The following is a 19,210-nucleotide window of genomic DNA, read 5'->3' on the forward strand; positions in this document are numbered from 1 at the left end:
TGTTGGTACGTGATCTCTAGACAATGCTTGTCATCGTGCCCCAGTCTATCACAGTGGAAGCAGAAGGTAGGAAGCCTTTCATACTTGAAGTTTACCCAGAATTTTTCACCATCTGCACTAGCTACCTTACCCCCACGCCTAAGAGGTTTATCAAGTTGTAAATCTACTCTGATTCGCATAAATTTTGCTTGATCTGTCTGTCTTGCTCCTCTGTCTAACTCAATAAATTTCCCCAAACTGTTTCCAAGTTCTCTACCTACCTCATCTGACATGTGCTCAAAGGGGAGTCCCCAAATCTAGACCCAAAAAGAGGAGTGGGTGAAAGTGATGTTTGTAGCTGAGAAACCTTTTTTCCATCTGCACAACAATAGAAGATTATTGTCAAAATTTCATGGCCCATTTTTTTCAACCCACTTCAGTTGGTACTCAAAGTTGAATTTGAACTGTAGTGTATTGTTTTCCACGTTGATCTCAACATGTTCTTCAAAGCCCTTTGGTTTTGATGTCGGTCTTATAGCAGTCTACCAAAGAGGCTCAACGCACATTCCTCTAGAAGCTCCAATTTACTCTTTGTTGTAATTGAGATTTCTCCTTCTTCCTCCTTTGTGAGATGAAGGTTGAGTAATCCTTCTACCATCACTTGTTCCATGGCGGAGTTAGGAGGGGGTGATGGGTAAAGCCAAGGAAAAACCCAATCAGAGAAAGAGGGAGGGGGTGCTTGACACTAAAAGACGAGAGGGAGAGAGCTCCTTTTCTAAGAGGAGAGGGAGAGAACTCCTACCTGGGAGAGAAAAGTTTTAGCTTTGTAAATAATATGTACATTTCCAAATTCTAACGTGTATATATATACACACAAATTTCAGTTAAGTTAGAAAAAATTAAAGGAAGTGTCCATATAATAAATATAAATTATCATTCTCATAGTTTATACTTATCAAAATAATATTATCTTATCGATCACATATATGTATCGCCTTTTCACTATATATATATATATATATATATAAACCGTATAATTAAAGGGACAAACATGCTATGAGTATGAGAGAGAAAATATATATACAAATCTAATTATATGTACAACCTAATTAAGGAGCTGAAGTTAGGTACATTAAAGAAGAGGGCAAATTACCACCGCACACCCTTGGTGCGATAGTCACTCCACAAGTATAAGTGTTTATGTAATGTGGGGGGTAAAGGTCGAGGTTCAAGTCTCTAGGAGGGAGCTTCATAGACATATACACTTAGGGCACGTTTAGTAGACTGTAATGATTATTATATGAGAATAAGAATAAGTATTACAAGGAATATATTAAGTTGGAATGTAATAAGTATTACTATTTATTAGTTTGGTGACCATTTAGGAATAGAATCCTGAATATGCATCCACAATTTAGTAGAGTATAAAAAGAACGTATCATTAAAACATTTTTAAGTCAAATTTCTTCCTAAAATACACTTATTTTAGGGTGTTCAAAATAGAGCTAATAATTAACAAGAAGGAAAATTTACTTTCTTTTCTTTTGAAGGTGTGGTAACTAATGGCTTTTTAGGAAAAAATTTAAAAAAGTTATTACATAAGGTGAAGGAATAGATATTCAGTACTTTTGATAAGGAATAACTATTCATTGTAATAATAACATAATCAAACAACTGAATAGTTATACCATAGGAATATCTATTACATTATAGTGTCTATTACAGTCTACCAAATGTGTCCTTAAATGAGGTTAGAGTAGAATTCTATTTTGAAAAAAAAAAAAAAGGGCAAACCATAGTGATCCAAAACTCCCGAGTCCAAGATCAATGATGTATTGTCCAAAATTAAAGAATTCAAGATATACAAATCACGTAAGAAATCAAACTAGCCTCGCCTTCTTTGATAACTAGACATGAATTTCTCTCTCTCTCTCTCTCTCTCTCTCTAATTTTAATATATATATATATATATATATGAATTTCTTTTTTAGGCGAAGACAAAGGTACCCAAACCACCATAAAGTGCAGGATTGCCACGTAACCTAAAGTCATTCACAAAACATGAATTTTTTTTTTTTTTTTTAATTTTTTAGAAGAGAACATGATTTGAATTAAACTTTTTCTAAAACTTCGGTGACGGCTTTCTTAGATGATAATCCAATAAGTCTTCCATAGAGAGGAAAAATAAATATTATAGTTCCCAAGGTCCAATCCAAAACAATTAATGAATAGGAAAAGAACATGTAAAGCTTGCTTTATATTTTTTTGAACAGCAAAAGATGAGCGATCAGTAAAAACATTTCTTTAAATTGCTGGAAATGTGATTAGATCGCAACGAAAATATAGCCTTTTTTTAATTTAAAAAAAAAAGGATAATTAAGCTATATTTATGAAGTATAAGTAGGTATATATCTTAATTCTATTGATCGTATAGGTTCCATGAAAGTGGCGAACTCTACAGTTTGGTGCAATTAGTTGGCTTGAAGGAGACCATCTTTGTTTCCAAGTCATACCCAATCAAAAAATTTGCTTGAACATTGCTGCCATATAATCCTGCGCCATCCTTAAAATCCAACTTAGTATTTGCAATATTTGTAATTGCAAAGCAGTAATATTCATATTCTTTAATTGGTCGATTGAAAGTTTGTATGGGCTTTAACTCCACATCTGCTCCTTCAAAATGGACAGTCAATATTGGTCCATTTTCATTAGTAACTAGTCGCATACCCGCGCATTGCGCGCGGTAATTTTTTTAGGATGGTCTCATTAAATATTTTATTAATGCTATAATTTTAGTTATTAACCATTTAATTTTCATTAGTTTTTAAGTTAACAAAAACCTTAAATATACCTTCTTCTTTTTTTGTTTTTTTTTTTTTACCTTTACACACACACATATAGTGAATCTTTATACATACCTTTAAAAAAACTCTATATATTCCACTTTTTTAGATGCGTAAAATTATAGACTACTACTCCATAATGATAGTGGCTAATTAATTTTATATATTTTTTTTTAATGATCTCATTTGTAACGCTTCTTACCATTATCATATATTTACTAACTGATGATTTGCATAACAAAGACGATAAATGAGAGGTAGCATTGTTCATTAGATTTTCGAAAGTAATAGTGCATGAAAATTATATACATATATATATATATATATATATATTATAAATAAGGTTAAATGAAATGTCAAAAAAATGGATTTTTAAATTTTCTAACTTTATTTCCTACTCAATTTCTACTACTATCAGAGTACATCTCTTTTTTAGTTATGATTAATATGGTTTCCATAGTTAGAATTTGATTAGTTTTAAATTTAAATTTAGTACTATGATTGTATTTAATTATTGATTGTTGATTTAATTTTTTTTTTTTTAAAATAATGTTGATTTAATTTTTTAAGTGAATTAAACGGTTTATGATACTACATTGTAAAGTTTTTAATGTTCTCCACACGGTAATCTCTATTTTATTTTTTACTTCTCCTAACAACCTCTTTGTTTTCCAATTAACGATTACTAATTGACGTTTTTTTTTTTTCTTTTTATTTTTTATTTTTTTTTATCTACTCTTTATTACTTTGTATTGGTTTTTTTTCTATACCATCTCTCTCTCTCTCTCTCTCTCTCTCTCTCTCTCTCTCTCTCTCTCCATTGGCAACCTATCATTTTCCAAAATTTGATGATGATTCTATGACATTAAATATGCATTATTAGTTTTTTTTTTTTTTTTTTTTAATTTAGTGTTTCTAACTTGATTTGTTTTGTATTTCATTCTTCCTTTGATGCATTGGGTGTGAGAATGAGTGTTTCCCTAGCATTACTCCACTTAATGTGGACAATTTTATTTATTTAATTTAGGCAAAATATTATATTTAAAATTTTTAAAAATAAAAAAGGAGTGGAAATATAAATAATTTAATGATATATATGGGGGATGTGGTTGAATTTAAATGTTAAATAAAATGATATGAGAAAAAAAATAAAAATAAAATACATAACAATAAACACTAACTTATCCAAATAATTCTATGTAATATAATAATAGTACATTCTTATATACTATTTTTAATTATTTATAATGAAATATGATAATATTTAACAATCAAAGACATAAAAAATAAATAAAAAAACTTAACACAAAGCTAAATCCCATAAACCAAAATAGAGCTCTAAAGAATACAAAACTTTATCAGGCTAAAATAGAGATGTAAGAAAAATAAAAATAAAAATCTACCAAAAAATTGAGGGAGAAAGAGTGGGAAATAACCACTTTTCTGTGAGATAAAATTATGTAAAGAATAGAAGAGTGAATGATAAATTTATATTAAGAGGATGATAATATAAAAAAACAAAATAAAGGAAGATAAAAGGAAAGAGGAAGAATGATATCAAGGTAGAATTTTTGGGGAGATGAAAAGGTAAAGAGAATGAGAAAGGTTGAAGAAAGTGTAAATGTAAAAAAAAAATGAGTACAATTTGATGAACACAATTTTCTTTTATTTGAATTTAAGTAAAATATTACATTTTTTATTTTTTAAAACAAAAAGAGAGAGAAAATATAAATAATTTAATTATAAGGAGGATGTGGTTGAATTTCAATATTGAGTAAGATGGAAGAGAAGAAAAAAATAAGAAAAATTAAAAGATATAACAATAAACACTAAATTATCCAAATTATGCTATGTAATGGAATACTATTTTATTTTTATCTACTATCTTTAATTTTTTATAATGTAATCGGATAAAATTTAACAATCAAAGAGTAAAATAATAATAATAACTTAAAACACAAAACTAAATCGTATCAACATAAATTAGAGTTCTTAAAAATACAAAATTTTATCAACCTAAAGCGGAGATGCAATAAAAAATAAAAATCCACCAAAACATTGAGAGAGATAAAGATCGACCAAAACATTGAGAGAGAGAGAGAGAGAGAGAGAGAGAGAGAGAGAGAGAGAGAGATAGAAAAAAAAAAATTTTTGTGAGAGAAAACTATGCAAAGAATAGAAAAGAGTGACAAATTTATAGTAAGAGGGAAGGGATAAGAAGAGACAAATAAAGGAAGATGAAGAGAAGGATGAATAGCAATATTTAAGTAGAGGGTAGTGGGGAGATGAAAAGGTGAGGGAAGAAGAAAGGTTAAAGAAAATGTAAATATTTTTAAAAAAAAGTGAATGTAAAAAAAAAAAATTATAGGAAAATTGGAAATAAAAAAGAAATATATATAGATGTTAAAATCGACAAAGATGAATATGTAAAGTCAATAATCTATTTATATATATATATATATATATATTTGTAAAAAAAATAGGAATAAATATTAATTATATATAGATATTAAAACCGACAAAGATGAATATGTAAAGTCAATAATCTATATATATATATATATATATATATATATATTTGTAAAAAAAATATGAATAAATATTAATTATGTGGTGAATGATGTGGTGATGAGGTGGCGCAACAAGAGCTCAGCGGCTATAAATGCCACGCTTCAACTTTTAGTAATATATTGATTGATTTCAGTTCTATAGCAAAGCCGTGTCCCCAAAAGAGTGTCATTTTTAATGGGATCAATTGAAATCTGCTTCTTCACTTCCACCACTAAGCGATCATAAAAATCTGGTGGCAAGGTCAATGGTGGTGATCCTGAATCCATACAAATGTTGCCCTTAGAAACCTTACCTGAAGAGTTAAAGGGTACATATGTGTCTCCAACACTAATTCCTTCTAGTGTCAAATAATATTGATCTCCACCTACATATGGTGTTGAAACCACACCATCACCCACAACTTCACAGCCATTGCCGAAACTTATCTTGCCTGTAATACTAGGATCAGTACCATATGGTACCAAGCAATAAGAAAACCTCTTGCTACCAATTTGTGAAACAAAGGACAAAGGCCCTGCTCCTAACCCAATGGTTCCCGTTGCATGGCCTTCGTAATGGAAGCCGCCTGTGTTGTGTGCACATCCAAAAGTAATGTCAAAGGATTCCGCTTGCCCTGAGGTAGAATTAATGGTAACTTTTTCTTTGGCCCAAACACCTTTGGACAAACCAGTAGCATATCCAGTCTTGTAATTGCAAATATTTTGAGGAGAACAGTGGCTTCATCCAATAGTATACGATATTCTTCTGATTGACAAGAAATTTCACGGTATGTGGAGGACTTTTTAAAATCGAACATGGGATGAATCTGTTTGAAGCAGGCATCAAAAGGTAGACATTGTGTCCACACGAGGTTACTGCCTGCATCTGCAGAGCCATAGATGTCAACTGGTGGAGTGCCATTTGAGAACTTCATGATATGTTGATCTTTGTGTAGTGTTAATTGTGTTTGGGGGACATTATGAGCTGTAGCCAAAAGGCCTGTAACATAATATGAGAGAATAGAGGCAACAAGGAAGCATGGATAAAATCTGACACTGCTTGCCACTGAATTTCAGGCTTTGGGAGAGAGTCACAGAATGACACAATAATGGCCACCAAGGGCTTTTATTTACCCATATGATTAAACCAAACCTATAACAATTACCCTTTTTTTTAGCTTTAACAGTTACTGGAAAATTTCATATCCACCCAAATTTGCTTCTTTATAACAAAATTTAAAACAAATAACAAAAAAGAGTGCAATAATATCATAACATATCTCTTGTTTCTTGGAAAAATAGGTCATTGATCCTTATTTAATTCTTCCAAACTAAAAAAACCTTATTTAAGAATAAATTTGGTTACTTAGACCCTCGGTTCAGCATGAAAAATCCGCCCTTTTTATTTTATGAAAATAGACAAAATTTTGTTTGGCTTTGCAATTCTAAAAAACTAGTCTGGTCTTACGGCCAAAATGTCCAAATACCATCAATTCTTGAAATATTTTGCCCAGAAACACTGTTTCAGAAAAATATAGTGATCTACCACTTTTTGTGGTACTCGAGCTTGGTAAGCTCGAGTACCATTTTTTTTTTAATCCAACGTGGCCCACTGACATTGAAAGTTTAATTAAAAAAATTTGGCCATTTAGTACTCGAGCTTGGTGCACTCGAGTACTATTCATGATACCTGAGTCCATCAAGCTCGAGTACCATTCTGCTTATGGACTTAAGTCCTAAAAAATTGGCCCCTTAGTACTCGAGCTTTGTGGGCTCGAGTACTATGCGTGGTACCCGAGTCCAGCAATCTCGGGTACCATTCTGTACTGGCAACTTATTTTATAATAATATCAAAACTTCCTCTCTCAATTTTCTGAAACCCAGCTTATAAACTTCATTCCCACAGCTACTCTCTCATCACTGACTCTCTCAATCTCCTTCTCAACTCTCTCTGACTTTCTCAATCTCGCTATCAAACTCTCCCACACGCTCTCAATCTCCCTTTCAGTCTCGCTCTCATTCTCCGTCTCCCTCTCGCTCTGTTGCTCGGTCTCCCTCTCGCTCTCGGTCTCCCTCTCACAAGGTAGGTCTCACTCAACTTGCACCTTCAGTTTGAGCATTGGGTATTTGTGGGTATTTGTGTTTGTAAATTTTGTATTTTTATGCATAATTTGTGGGTATTTGTGGGTATTTTTATGCATGTAGAAGATGGCAAGATGCTTTAGTAAATTTCCGCACAATCTTAGTGCTTAACAGGTCTTATGCTATCATCAGACAATTTTCAAGGCCGTAAAACTCATTTTAAGACTGTCTAAAATTTCTTCTTCTCTTTCAATTTTTTATTTATAAGTAGTAAGATTTTAATGTGAAAGGGGAGATACTCTATGCACACTGGATGTGTGTAGAAGATACTCATAAAAAATGAAAACACTAATCATTGCCTATGAATAGAGAGTGAATCAATGAAATCTAAGAATAGAAATTTACTCATTATTGCCTATGATCAGGACCACTCGAACAATGATCTTAAAAAGCCAGATTTTATCTCTAGAACTGTTGACTCCTTTTCATTAAACATTCACTTCCTTCTCCCTCCATATGGTCCACATTAAACAAAGGTGGTGCCATTATAAGTAAGAGAGCTTCTATGTTTGCTAGACCAGCTATAAAAACCAAATAAATCATCTATCACTCTCTTCAGTATCACCAGTCACCACTGTTCTCTGTACATAGGGGAAAAAAAAATGAGAGCCCTTAACTTAGGAGCAACTTTGCAATGAAGAAGCAAATGGTCTACTTTTTCACTATTACGTTTGCAAATACAATATTGATTTACAAAGTGATACTCTTTTAGTTAGAATTTTCCCCAAGGCTGCTGTTAATGAATATTTAGATGGTTGTTCTATTTCTGCAATATCTTTGTGGTTATCTGCAATATTTAGATGGTTGTTCTATTTCTTAATGTCCCACTCCCACAACTATGAGTTAAATTATTTTTGGTCCGTCTCTAATTTTATTTTGGCTTTTGTCTCCAATATTTTTTTCAGCATACTGGGTTAATGCAAATGTGAATATGCAAGTTTATTTGTAGGGGTGTGCAGAAAACCCACCGACCCGCTAAACCCGACCCAACCCAACCCAACCCACCGGGTTGGGTTGGTTTTTAAGACTTGGTGGGTTGGGTTGGGTTACCAAAAAAATTTTTATAGCGAGTCGGGTTGGGTTTGGGTCATAAAATTCCAAACCGCCAAACCTGACCCGACCCACCCATATTTAATATATATTTAAAATATATTTTATATTTAATAATTTAAAAAAAATCAATTGTAGGGCACTTTTATATATATATATATATATATTTAAATATATATTATATATTTAATAATTTAAAAAAAAAAAACAGTTGTAGAGTAGCATTTCCTCAATTCCTCCTACTAATACTAATTTAATATATATATAATATATTATATAATTAATAAATTTTTTTAAATAACCAATTCTTCCTATCTTATATAAAAGCCAATTAGTTCACACAAATCCTAATAAATTACTATTGTTGTTTAGTCATTAGTGTTAAGCCTTTAAGGAGTTACATTGATATTAATCTTTAGATTTTTTTTAATATATTACTATTTATGTTTTTTTTCTACTCAATTTAATAATAAAAAAAAATTGTCAAACCCATGAGTTCAACTCGACCCATGTGGGTTGGGTTGGGTTGGGTTGGACTTATGTGATGGGTTGGGTTGGGTTGAATTTTTTTTGACCCACCATGGTGGGTTGGGTCAAAAAATCCCCTTAACCCAACCCAACCCAACCCATGCACACCCCTATTTATTTGAATATTTAAGATTTATTAAAAAGAGAATTTATGCAATTTGTATTGTGAAGAATGTTACTGCACCCCACAATCGCATACTCATTTTTTATTTTGTAATTCATTTTATTCAAGTCAATTAAGCCATTAAAACTCTATATTTGAGAAGAAAATTGAACTACCCATGATGCGCTTACATTTTTGGCATTTTTTGGGTATGATTGGTATTTAAATAAGTTCGTGGGTTTCCTATATTGAAAACTTATCCTCAAAGTTATTTATGCATTTTCTTTATGATAGTACAATGTAATACAAAGACATCTTAATGTTTAATCCTAGAATTGTTTCAATCTACAATTTGATTGCCATGTGCAGTAAGGATGAAGGACTGCATTAGGAAAAATGAGTGTTTGATTCAAGTTAGGGGCACTAGGAGTAGGGGGGCATGTCAAACCAAATGAAAACTTGTTATTGAGATTGTGGGAAAGACATGATGGCCTATGTTTGACATTGGAGAACACCTTAACTTGAGTTGAATAATGGGAGTACTGTTCTAGTCTATTCCCATTAAACTCTAAGAACCCCTGTTACCCACAATTTAAACTCTCATCCCTCACTTTCTGAGTCTCCCTCTCACTCTCTCAAGTTTAATTCATTTTTTTTTTTTATGAAATCAGTGAAGGCTGCATTAGATATATATTATTGCCATTTTCAGTCAAATATGTTTATAATTAAAAATAAATAAATAAGACTATCTTGCTATTGTCACCAAATGCCAAATATGGACCCATATGGAGCAGGACCCTCTATACAGACTTTGTTGATGGGGCAGGATGAGCATCGTTCAAGTTTGCTTTGGGATGCTCATTTGGAAGGTGAGGTATGCACTTGTTCAATATATGTAGTAGAAAGATTTTTGGAATTTAACTTTGAAGCGTAATTATTATGTGGTACTCTAATCATTATTAATACTAAGCTGCTTTATTTGCAAGAAGTGCCAGGTGTACTGACTTGTCGTCACCGGGAGAAAGGTCTGCTTGAAGGTGGGTTAGATGGGTTAGATCCACGAATTGCCGCTTATATCACTGATGCGGGGTTAGATGGGCTACTTCGGGTCCCACATATGGACCTTGACCACACATTGATCATAGCGTTGGTGGAGAGATGGCGGCTGGAGACACACTCATTCCACTTGCCCCACGGTGAGATGACCATCACACTACAAGATATGGAGGTTATAATGGGGGTACCTGTAGATGGCTTGCCGGTGGTGGTATATACATCCCCGAAAACCAATTGGCGCGAACTCTGCGGTGGCTGGCTAGGGCATAGGCCGCTAGATAGAGAACTTGGTGGTAATAAGAACACTGCAGTGATGGAAGGGCCGAGGGTAAAAGCCAAATGGCTTGAGGATCGGTTTAGTAACCCTCTCCCGGTTGACGGCCCTGAGGTGCTTGTGCAGAAGTATGCTCGGTTTTACATACTGGAGATGTTAGGTGGTACACTGTTTATGGACAAGTCTGGCGATCGGATCTCAATTATGTAACTGCAATGAAAAGAAGTATAGTTGGGGTAGTGCAGCACTAAGTTGGCTCTATAGACACCTCTGTAAGGCATCAGAGAAGACAGCCAAGCAGATCGGCAGTGCACTGCTATTGGTGCAGTTGTGGGCGTGGGCGAGATTTCCACACATATGTCCTGTGATGAGACATCCACACCAGGCACTGCCTCTAGGTCCACTTGCTATCAGGTATGTAGCATCTTAGATAGTTACCGTTTTACATTTCCGCATTAACTTTGTTCGCATGGGAATTATGTAAGTAACTAATATGAAGGTTATGTCTGTGTTGTTTGGTAGATGGAAAGGGGCTAAGATAACAACTGAACATTCAATGCACGTCCTGTGTGCCTATTGTGTGTCGCTTACTTCGCTACGGCCAAATCAGGTATCTTGTCTTACAAGTGGGAACTGCTTTGGCATGTACTTTTTGTACTTACAATTCACTTTGGAATGAATAAACATTTTTTATTTCAGAGTTACATGTATTGTTCACATTCGTTACACATTTTTTCTAATTATATTGTTAATATGGTTGTTGCATCTGTTGGATCATTGCAGATTGTCTGGGAGCCGTACACAAATTATTTGGCAGGCCAACACATATGGAGGTCTATCGTGCCGCTCATACATTTTTGGGTGGTTAAAGGCCATCATCCCGAACGTGTTCTCCGACAATTTGGGATGAAGCAAGGCATACCAGTCGATGTTGATACTTCAACTGAACTGCACAAGATAACCCTCCAGGGCAAGCAGCATCAAAATTGGGCCCAAGTACATGCCCTGCATATTGGTAAATGGGCTGCGCATGCCACAATTGCCGATGCACCGCCCTTTCATGGGGAGATGAGCTACAATGATGAGTATATGGTGTGGTTTCGTCCCCGCACTGTTCGCCATATTACAAAAGAGATTTCGTACTGGGACACTTTGGTAAGTTTACAAAGACTGTTTTATTATAAATGTACCTTGCTTCGCATAGTTTAGTTCAACCTACTAACACTACTCTTGTATATTTGTGACAGGTTGAATCACAGTTGAGGATTATGGCAAAGTGCGAACCAGGGTATGAGATCTACACCGACTATATTATTGCCTTGCAATCTATTGAAGAGATCGGTCGGTTAACCTTGGACCATGCACGCAATGTGGGCAACACAAGTGAACTAGCTGTAGGGCGTGGTCGGCAAGCAGGTGGACGTCAAGGGCATGGAGGCTGTCAATCTAGTCAGCGTCGTACATCTAGTTGGCCTCTCACATCTGGTCAGCATCACACACCCGTGCCCACATCTAGTTGACGTCCCACATCTGGTCAGCGTTCTACATCTGGTCCACATCAGACACCCGTGCCCACATCTAGTCGACGTCAGACACCCGTGCCCACATCCAGTTGGCATCAGACACCCGTGCCCACATCTACTCGACGTCACACACCCATGCCCACATCTAGTCGGCGCCACACACCCGTGCATGACCACACCATGGAGGAAGCAAGTCAGACAACAGATGAGATGTGTTTGGACACTGCTTATGACATAGGCTCCATGGCACACGATAATGCGGGTCCATCCCATACGTTTGCCCATGCCCACACATCTCGGTCCCCATCCATGAGGAGCAATGGTACCTGCCCACCCACATCCCCTAGTACATCTCCGTTGCCCACCACTCGTACGTCTCTCCCACTGACTACTGGCACTGCCCCCGCAGTTGTACATGGTAGAGATGAGATGAGATTCATGCCTACTCCTGGGCGACCCACCCCTGGTGCTGTCCCCCTTGAGGGCATGCATACCGAGTTCATCCAGACACAGATACCCACCCCCCCACCAGAGCCTTCACACATTGAGGATCGGCCACGAAGGCCATAACGGACACGAACACATCCTCCTGACTGTGGGACTGGACATGGTACTATAGTTTGATTTGATACCGATTACATATACATCTCTTTATAGTTAAATGATTTGCATATTAGTATTTGCTTGTGTTGTGTTCTTTTCAGGCAAGGTGAGACCAGTCAAGGAACCGGTGAGGAGAAGAAAACGAGGATGATTCAAGAATGGTCAAGAATCAGTGCTACTTTGGGTTTGTAATGGTATAGGATCTTTTTGTCATGTATGGGATCTTCTTGTCCTTTGGTGATATATTTTTTGTAGCACATATATTTTGGCAATGAACTTGAAGATTTGGGCTTACAAGCTGATATATTTTTTGTTCGTAACTTGCAAAATTCTGGCAATGAACTTCAGAAATTTCCATTTTAGACCTATAGAATAACTTATGTTCGTTATTTTTCAGTTGCACAACTGTTTTTTTGCTAGTAAATTTAGGAAAATGTGGTATTTGGCCATTTTGGCTAGTAGTCAGGTCTATAATAAAAACTGAGATACACTTCAACTCAAGAAAATAACCCCTTCATATAACATTCTTTTTGGATTGGTTCATTTGCTATATTAATTTTTTTAATTTTGACATCAATTTGAGCCTAAATTTTGAGGGGGCAGGACTTGTTATTAGTAATTGGGAATTGAGTTTAGAAAGTTTGGTGGTGGATAAGCTTCCTTAGAAAGGTGAATTCTCAGAAATTATTTGCTCTATAGGTTCACAATTGTTCTATGGTGTGGGAATAGAAGTATTTAAACAATTAGGGGTGGAAATGATAGCTTAGAAAATGGCTGGTGGTATAAGAAAGAAGATGCATTTACACAGATTCCGTCCCTTCAACCTGAACACTCACTGATTAGAGGAGCTGGCTTCTCAAGGGTAGTATATTGCAACAATACAGAAAGTCAAAAGGTCCTAACTTATGGCAACAATTATCTTAGAAGTACAAAGGTTAGTGTCTTGCACTTAGATCCTCTTGCTTTTACATTTTCTGCTGTAAAAAATCCTGTACTTTGCTACAGAAAACATCGCAGTTCACTCATAGCATGGTGATATTTTTGAGCTCTTCTGAGAAAGGTAATAATGCAAGTTTTTGAGAGATATATGGCTGAAGTGACATATTTTCATTTTACAGATCTTATAAACTTTTGAATATTTTGGAGTTTAGTAGTGATCAAGCCTTGTGGTTTTATTGGTTTGAACTGAAATTGTTTAGTAGTATTGTTAGATTGGATTAATTGAGGCTACATTGTGAGAATTAGGGTAGCTTAAAACCCGAATGGTTGATTCGGGTATTTGTGAATGTTAAAATAATGGTTAAATGATAAAATTCACCATTTTCTAAAACAGGTTGTCTTGAGTTCGATGCTTGTCTCTACTCTATATCTCATTTAAAATTTACGCAAGGGGGAGTGTTTGAATAATGGTTACTATTTCCTAACTACATAAGCTTTTAGGACAAGTGGTAATTTATCAATGAAATTTGAGTTGGGTTTTTAGTTACGATGTCTATGTGAGATACACGAGTTGCGTGTAGGGAAAGTTATGGTTTTTATGTACTTGCTGAATTTGATTTTTTTGGTGCAGACTGCAAATGTATTAGGTTTACAAGCTTTGAGTGGTGAAGATTATTGCAAAGTCACAATAAAATTCCACGGCGACACCATCCCCAAATGGGTATGTTTCTCTTTGATTTTCGCAATTTTTGAGGCTTGTGTTATTGTGATTCTTGAAAATATATCAATTATGATATGGGGAAATGTGATTTGATTAATTTCATGTTGCTATTATACTCTGACTTAGTTCCTTGGAAATTTTTAGTTGTGAACAGAAAGATCCTAAAACTGGTGAACTAGAAGGCCTATCCTTTGATTTTGATCTCTGTGAAGCTGTGGCTACATGGGAACAGGTGAGCAGGCTGTTCTACCTTCCTTTACTATTCAACTGCATGCATTAATTTTGGAGACAAAGACATGTTGACATTAGAGAATATTTTTTTTAGCTGACACCTTAGTGCAATAATGTTAAATTTGTTTTCTCTCTGTCTTGTTTATTGTCAGATTCATTGTGATCCTTTTATACTTAATTTGTTTGTTAGGATTTCCTTGTATGCTTTACAGTTGATTTGTTATATAGTGAGTTGATTACTCAGGTGCGCAATAGTTCTAGAATACTCACCAAGGAGTTCATTGATGCTTTACCAAATGGATGGGAGGATTATGCATGGCGCAGGATCAATAAGGGAGTACTTCTGTAAGTAGTTGTACTAGTGACTGGTACTAGTTATCTTATTCAATGTATTGAATCAAAGATAAGAAGAAAATGTAGAAAGGAAATTATCAACTCATCTTATGAAGTATAAGTCCTGAGAAGTCAAAAATAATACAGAAGAAAAACTTTTCTAGAAAGTTCTCAAGAGGCTTGGACTTTGTTTAGATTTTTGGTTTTTAGTTTAATATGAAATTAGGTTCTTAAAGGTGCTGAGAAATTCACAGCCATGTGCTAGCTGATGTAGTTCATTTCTCTTTTGCAGCAACCAATGTAAGAATAAGACTCTATGCATGGAGAAACTTTCACTGGTACTTCCCGAAACGCCACCATATCTTCCACGGCAGTTTGGCCGATGTGCTGTTATTGGTAACTCAGGAGATCTTCTGAAAACAAAGTTTGGAAGGGACATCAGTCTGGTTATGATGTTGTTATCAGAGAAAATGGTGCTCCAATTCAGGTTAAGCTGCTACAATGTTGATGTTAGAAACTCTGTTCTTTGCTTTATTTAATAAATGTTCTACCTCTCCTTAGTCTCCTATCATTTGATTTATTGCAGAATTATTCAGACTATGTGGGCAAGAAAAGTACATTCCGTCTTCTTAATAGGGGATCTGCTAAAGCTCTTGATAAAGTTGTGGAGTTAGATGGTATGAGCACCATAATTTTTTTTTTTTAACTTGTGAAGCCTGTGACATGTTACTAGAAGTAAACTAAAGATATGGGTTATGCAGAAAGAAGGAAGAAGGTCTTGATCGTAAAAACAACAATTCATGACATTATGAACAAAATGATACGGGTTGGTATCTTGTTTTAGTTTTGCTTGTACCCTCAACAAATGAATTTGGTCTCCTTTAATATTTTGCATAAGTCTGATCTTCTCCCCTAGCATTTACTTGTTGCCAAAAATCATCCAAGTGCAAATTTAATTAACTAACTAATTATTCTTGTGATTTTAAAATGTATTAATTTGTAAATTCATTTCCTTAACAATGTCCTAATAGATATATATGTTCATGCATATATCGCTTTATTATAGGACCATGCTTTTAATTTCTGGGTTTGAGCCAGAGCAAAAAAGAAAGAAAGAAAAGTTTCTTGCTGAATCTAAACATTTTTTGAAATTTCTTCTCCCAGTTACTTGTCTTGGCTCGTTTGTATTCCCTCTTAAATAGATGGCCACTCAGGCATTTGCTTGATTAGACTATGGCAAATTACTTGCTTTTGGGGATAATTATCTTACTGATTTTTTTTCTTTTTCCTGGGGATGCTTGTTATGCAGGAAGTTCCAATAACAAATCATGTATATCTTATGCTAGGTGGATCCTTTGGTTCAGCAGCAAAAGGAACTGGGCTCAAGGCTCTTGAATTTGCTCTCTCTATTTGTGAATCAGTAGATATGTATGGTTTCACTGTGGATCCCGGTTATAAAGAATGGTATAGAATTTATTTATATATTTTCCAGCACTCAGTAGTTCCAAATAAAGTATTTTTATGTAATCTGATTATGTTTACCTGATCAGAGAGCCTTATGATACTTTTTCAGGACTAGATATTTCTCCGAATCTCGACAAGGTCATACTCCTTGCATGGTAGAGCATACTATCAAATGATGGAGTGTTTGGGAGTAAGTCAACAACTTTTCTTTTATTAATATGCTGATTCTATAGTTTTATTAATCTTAACCTCATGAAAATGGTTTTAATATAAGCTTTCCTTCCTTGAGAGAGGAAAGATTACCAATGCTCAATCCCTGTTATGGGGGGGGGGGGGGGGGGGGTGTTGATGTTGCATACTCAAATTACAAGGTCATGTAGCACTGGTAGAGGTTTATTTCTTCCATTTATGTGGTGTATGAACATCACCCCCCCCCCCCCTTCCCACCCCCATTGTTTTCCTAATTTATATGGCACTATGCTGGGAAAATGTTGTAATTCAATATTAAAATATAAATCATGGCAATTGTTAATTATCTAGAATTAGATTATGATATCATAAACTTTTCTCATTGCAACTTGTATAAACATTTCCATCATTCTTCCTTACGTGAGTGAATTCCTCTCATAGGTTGTTATTTTCTATCATTAGCATTGTTTGATATATTTTACTTCTGCTTGTTAAGCTTATCAAAATTCATTCTCCCATGCGGGCTGATCCAAACCGTGTTGTAAAATGGGTACCAAGCCGTGGCACAATTAGAGCAGCTAGAATTGCATCAGAGAAATTATTGAAGTGAGTAAGCTTTATTTTATTTTTCTAGTCTTGAAAACATATTAATTTAGAATAGGCAGGTATAATTGTTTGTCTTGATGTTTAATCATTAATGAATTCTTCATCTTCTATTTACTATCACAATTTCCTTTGCCATTCTTGGTCCTGCTTTTGCAAGCTTTGGCCCTCAATTTGATGAGTGGAATATATATCCAATTATTAGTCGGACAACCTTGCAGAAATGGCATGGTTAAGTAATTATGGCATGTTTGTGTATGGAGATGTTTTTTGTTTGAAATGGTCTCATCAACTAGAGAAACACTTACAACAGTCAATGATCTCAACCCGATCTGAGATTATTAATGCTCTCGTGAATGAGCTGATTCTTATATTAATAATCAATATAAGAAAGAAGGATTTATTTTTATTTTTATTTTTTATAATTAAAGATCCATTTCATGGGTAATTACTGACTGATGGAAGATCTACCTTTCCTTGCCTCCTCTTTATAGCTCAAACCTATGGTTCTGTCAATCTTAACATAGTATTCAAAGTAAAATTTTGGTTGTGACATTCCTACTTCCATATCTTTATCGTAAAATGTTAATTGAGTCCTTTTTTGCATTATCTTTTTTCTAAGTAACTTGAAAAAAGGGAGAGGGGTGGATAAGGCCTATTAAGCATAATCCAAAAGCTCACTCCAGGAGTACTCTAGTTCTTTATTTTATTATGAGTAGATCAATTTTCAATATCTGGAGACCACTTCAGTATTAGTTGAAAACTATTGTCTTGCGTGTCTAGTGAATGGTATTTTTATCCTCTTTGTTTATGATTGCCTACAGGAGGGTTGGAGCAGGGTCTAGTGACCCATTAGCTGCATGTTCAATTACTAAGAAGCAAGTTGAGAGAGAGCCTGTAGCATTGTCAAACCTTAGAAAGGTGGCTAGTGACCATCAAAAATATGTGGTGAATTTGTCCTACATCACTGGTTGTGGTTTATTTAGGGTTTTCATTTGAAAGAGGAGCTTGATTTGGGATTATAAGGAAGAAGGAAGACAAATAAACACACATCCTCATTAGCACAAGATAGAAAAGCAGTATATAGAGAAGAGAGAGGGAGAAAAGAACACATGAAGGCCAACATGCCTCTGTGCTCAAATACTTTATTTATTAATCAACTCCACCTATTCTTTGATTACATTGAGAACATATATATATATATATATATATATATATATTATAAGTACTCATTCTTGTACTAGTAGTACTAGGATTCCCAAGTTTGACTAGTAAACTAAAAACCTAATAAAGTAATATATAAAAGACCAACTTGGATGCAAAACTATATAAACCCGAGATACTTATGCTCTGTTTGTTTTGATAGATAACGTTTTCTACAAAATGATTCGTTTTCCAAAGAACATTTTCTGGAAAACAGACTTGTTTCCCTATGTTTGTTTGCAACATTGATTTTGGATTTGGTCCTCACTTCAATAATGCTTGTGCCTTTTTGGTGCCTCATGTCTCAGGTAGAAGGCCTTGGTGCCGTAAGTCACCTTTTTTCCTTTGACATGCCATTCTTGTCTGAATCTAAAAATGGTTCAATAAGTTGTCTGCCTTCTTCTGTCTCTAGTATTTTCATGTTTGTTGCTTTTATGTATTCACTTTTGATATGTGTGTAATGCAGGGTGAGGGCATTGGAGGTGGAACAAATCAACAAGCTTGGGATAAGTGGTCAAATGATGGCACAGAACAGCAAGTAGCAAAGCTGATGGAAGAAGATGTAGGAGCTGCCATGCAATTCCTTCAGTCCAAGGCTCTCTGCATCATGCCCATATGTAGGAGCTTGGGATAACTGTTCATTCTTTTTCCCAGTTTCGTCAAACTAGGAGTGCTTCTCATGCCTGGAAGAAAAAACCCGAGGCACTTGATGTCCTTGCCATAGTCAAGTCCAGGAAGGAATTTTCCAAAGCTGAATGGATGTGCTCCTCTTCTAGTATCAGTGGTGGGGTTAATGGTTGATGACCAAAATATTTGGTGGTAATTATTTCTTTTTTGGATAATGGGTTGTGGGGCATTTAAAAGGGACAGATGGGTA

At 34.9% G+C, this 19,210-nt stretch overlaps 2 protein-coding genes and 1 pseudogene across 2 annotated transcripts; 2 read left to right on the forward strand and 1 right to left on the reverse strand.

The window, feature by feature from the left end:
- Positions 1-5,494: 5,494 nt before the first annotated feature.
- LOC126700909 (aspartic proteinase CDR1-like) lies at positions 5,495-6,306 on the reverse strand. The gene is made up of 2 exons (XM_050399074.1): positions 5,919-6,306; positions 5,495-5,823 (listed from the first exon to the last, which is right to left on the reverse strand). The coding sequence occupies exons 1-2, from the start codon at positions 6,304-6,306 to the stop codon at positions 5,495-5,497; spliced, it is 717 nt and encodes a 238-aa protein (XP_050255031.1).
- A 3,663-nt stretch (positions 6,307-9,969) lies between these two features.
- Positions 9,970-12,044, forward strand: LOC126700910 (serine/threonine-protein phosphatase 7 long form homolog). Its single transcript, XM_050399075.1, has 6 exons — positions 9,970-10,068; positions 10,165-10,687; positions 10,802-10,938; positions 11,024-11,134; positions 11,308-11,679; positions 11,772-12,044. Exons 1-6 carry the CDS (start codon positions 9,970-9,972, stop codon positions 12,042-12,044), a joined length of 1,515 nt encoding a protein of 504 aa, XP_050255032.1.
- A 1,039-nt stretch (positions 12,045-13,083) lies between these two features.
- On the forward strand, positions 13,084-18,571 carry LOC126700911 (sialyltransferase-like protein 2; annotated as a pseudogene).
- The last annotated feature ends 639 nt before the right edge of the window (positions 18,572-19,210 follow it).

The sequence above is a fragment of the Quercus robur genome, chromosome 9 (genome assembly GCF_932294415.1).
Source record: "Quercus robur chromosome 9, dhQueRobu3.1, whole genome shotgun sequence".
NCBI lineage: Eukaryota > Viridiplantae > Streptophyta > Magnoliopsida > Fagales > Fagaceae > Quercus > Quercus robur.

Excerpts from the sequence above, each read along its gene's own strand:
- LOC126700910 (XM_050399075.1), top strand. The coding sequence starts at position 9,970 with ATGGACCCATATGGAGCAGGACCCTCTATACAGACTTTGTTGATGGGG. Across the intron at positions 10,069-10,164 it reads ATGCTCATTTGGAAGGTGAG|CTGCTTTATTTGCAAGAAGT; the intron begins GTATGCACTTGT and ends ATTAATACTAAG. Across the intron at positions 10,939-11,023 it reads CTAGGTCCACTTGCTATCAG|GTTATGTCTGTGTTGTTTGG; the intron begins GTATGTAGCATC and ends ACTAATATGAAG.
- LOC126700909 (XM_050399074.1), bottom strand. The coding sequence starts at position 6,306 with ATGAAGTTCTCAAATGGCACTCCACCAGTTGACATCTATGGCTCTGCA. Across the intron at positions 5,824-5,918 it reads CATGCAACGGGAACCATTGG|GCAAGATAAGTTTCGGCAAT; the intron begins GTTAGGAGCAGG and ends CTAGTATTACAG.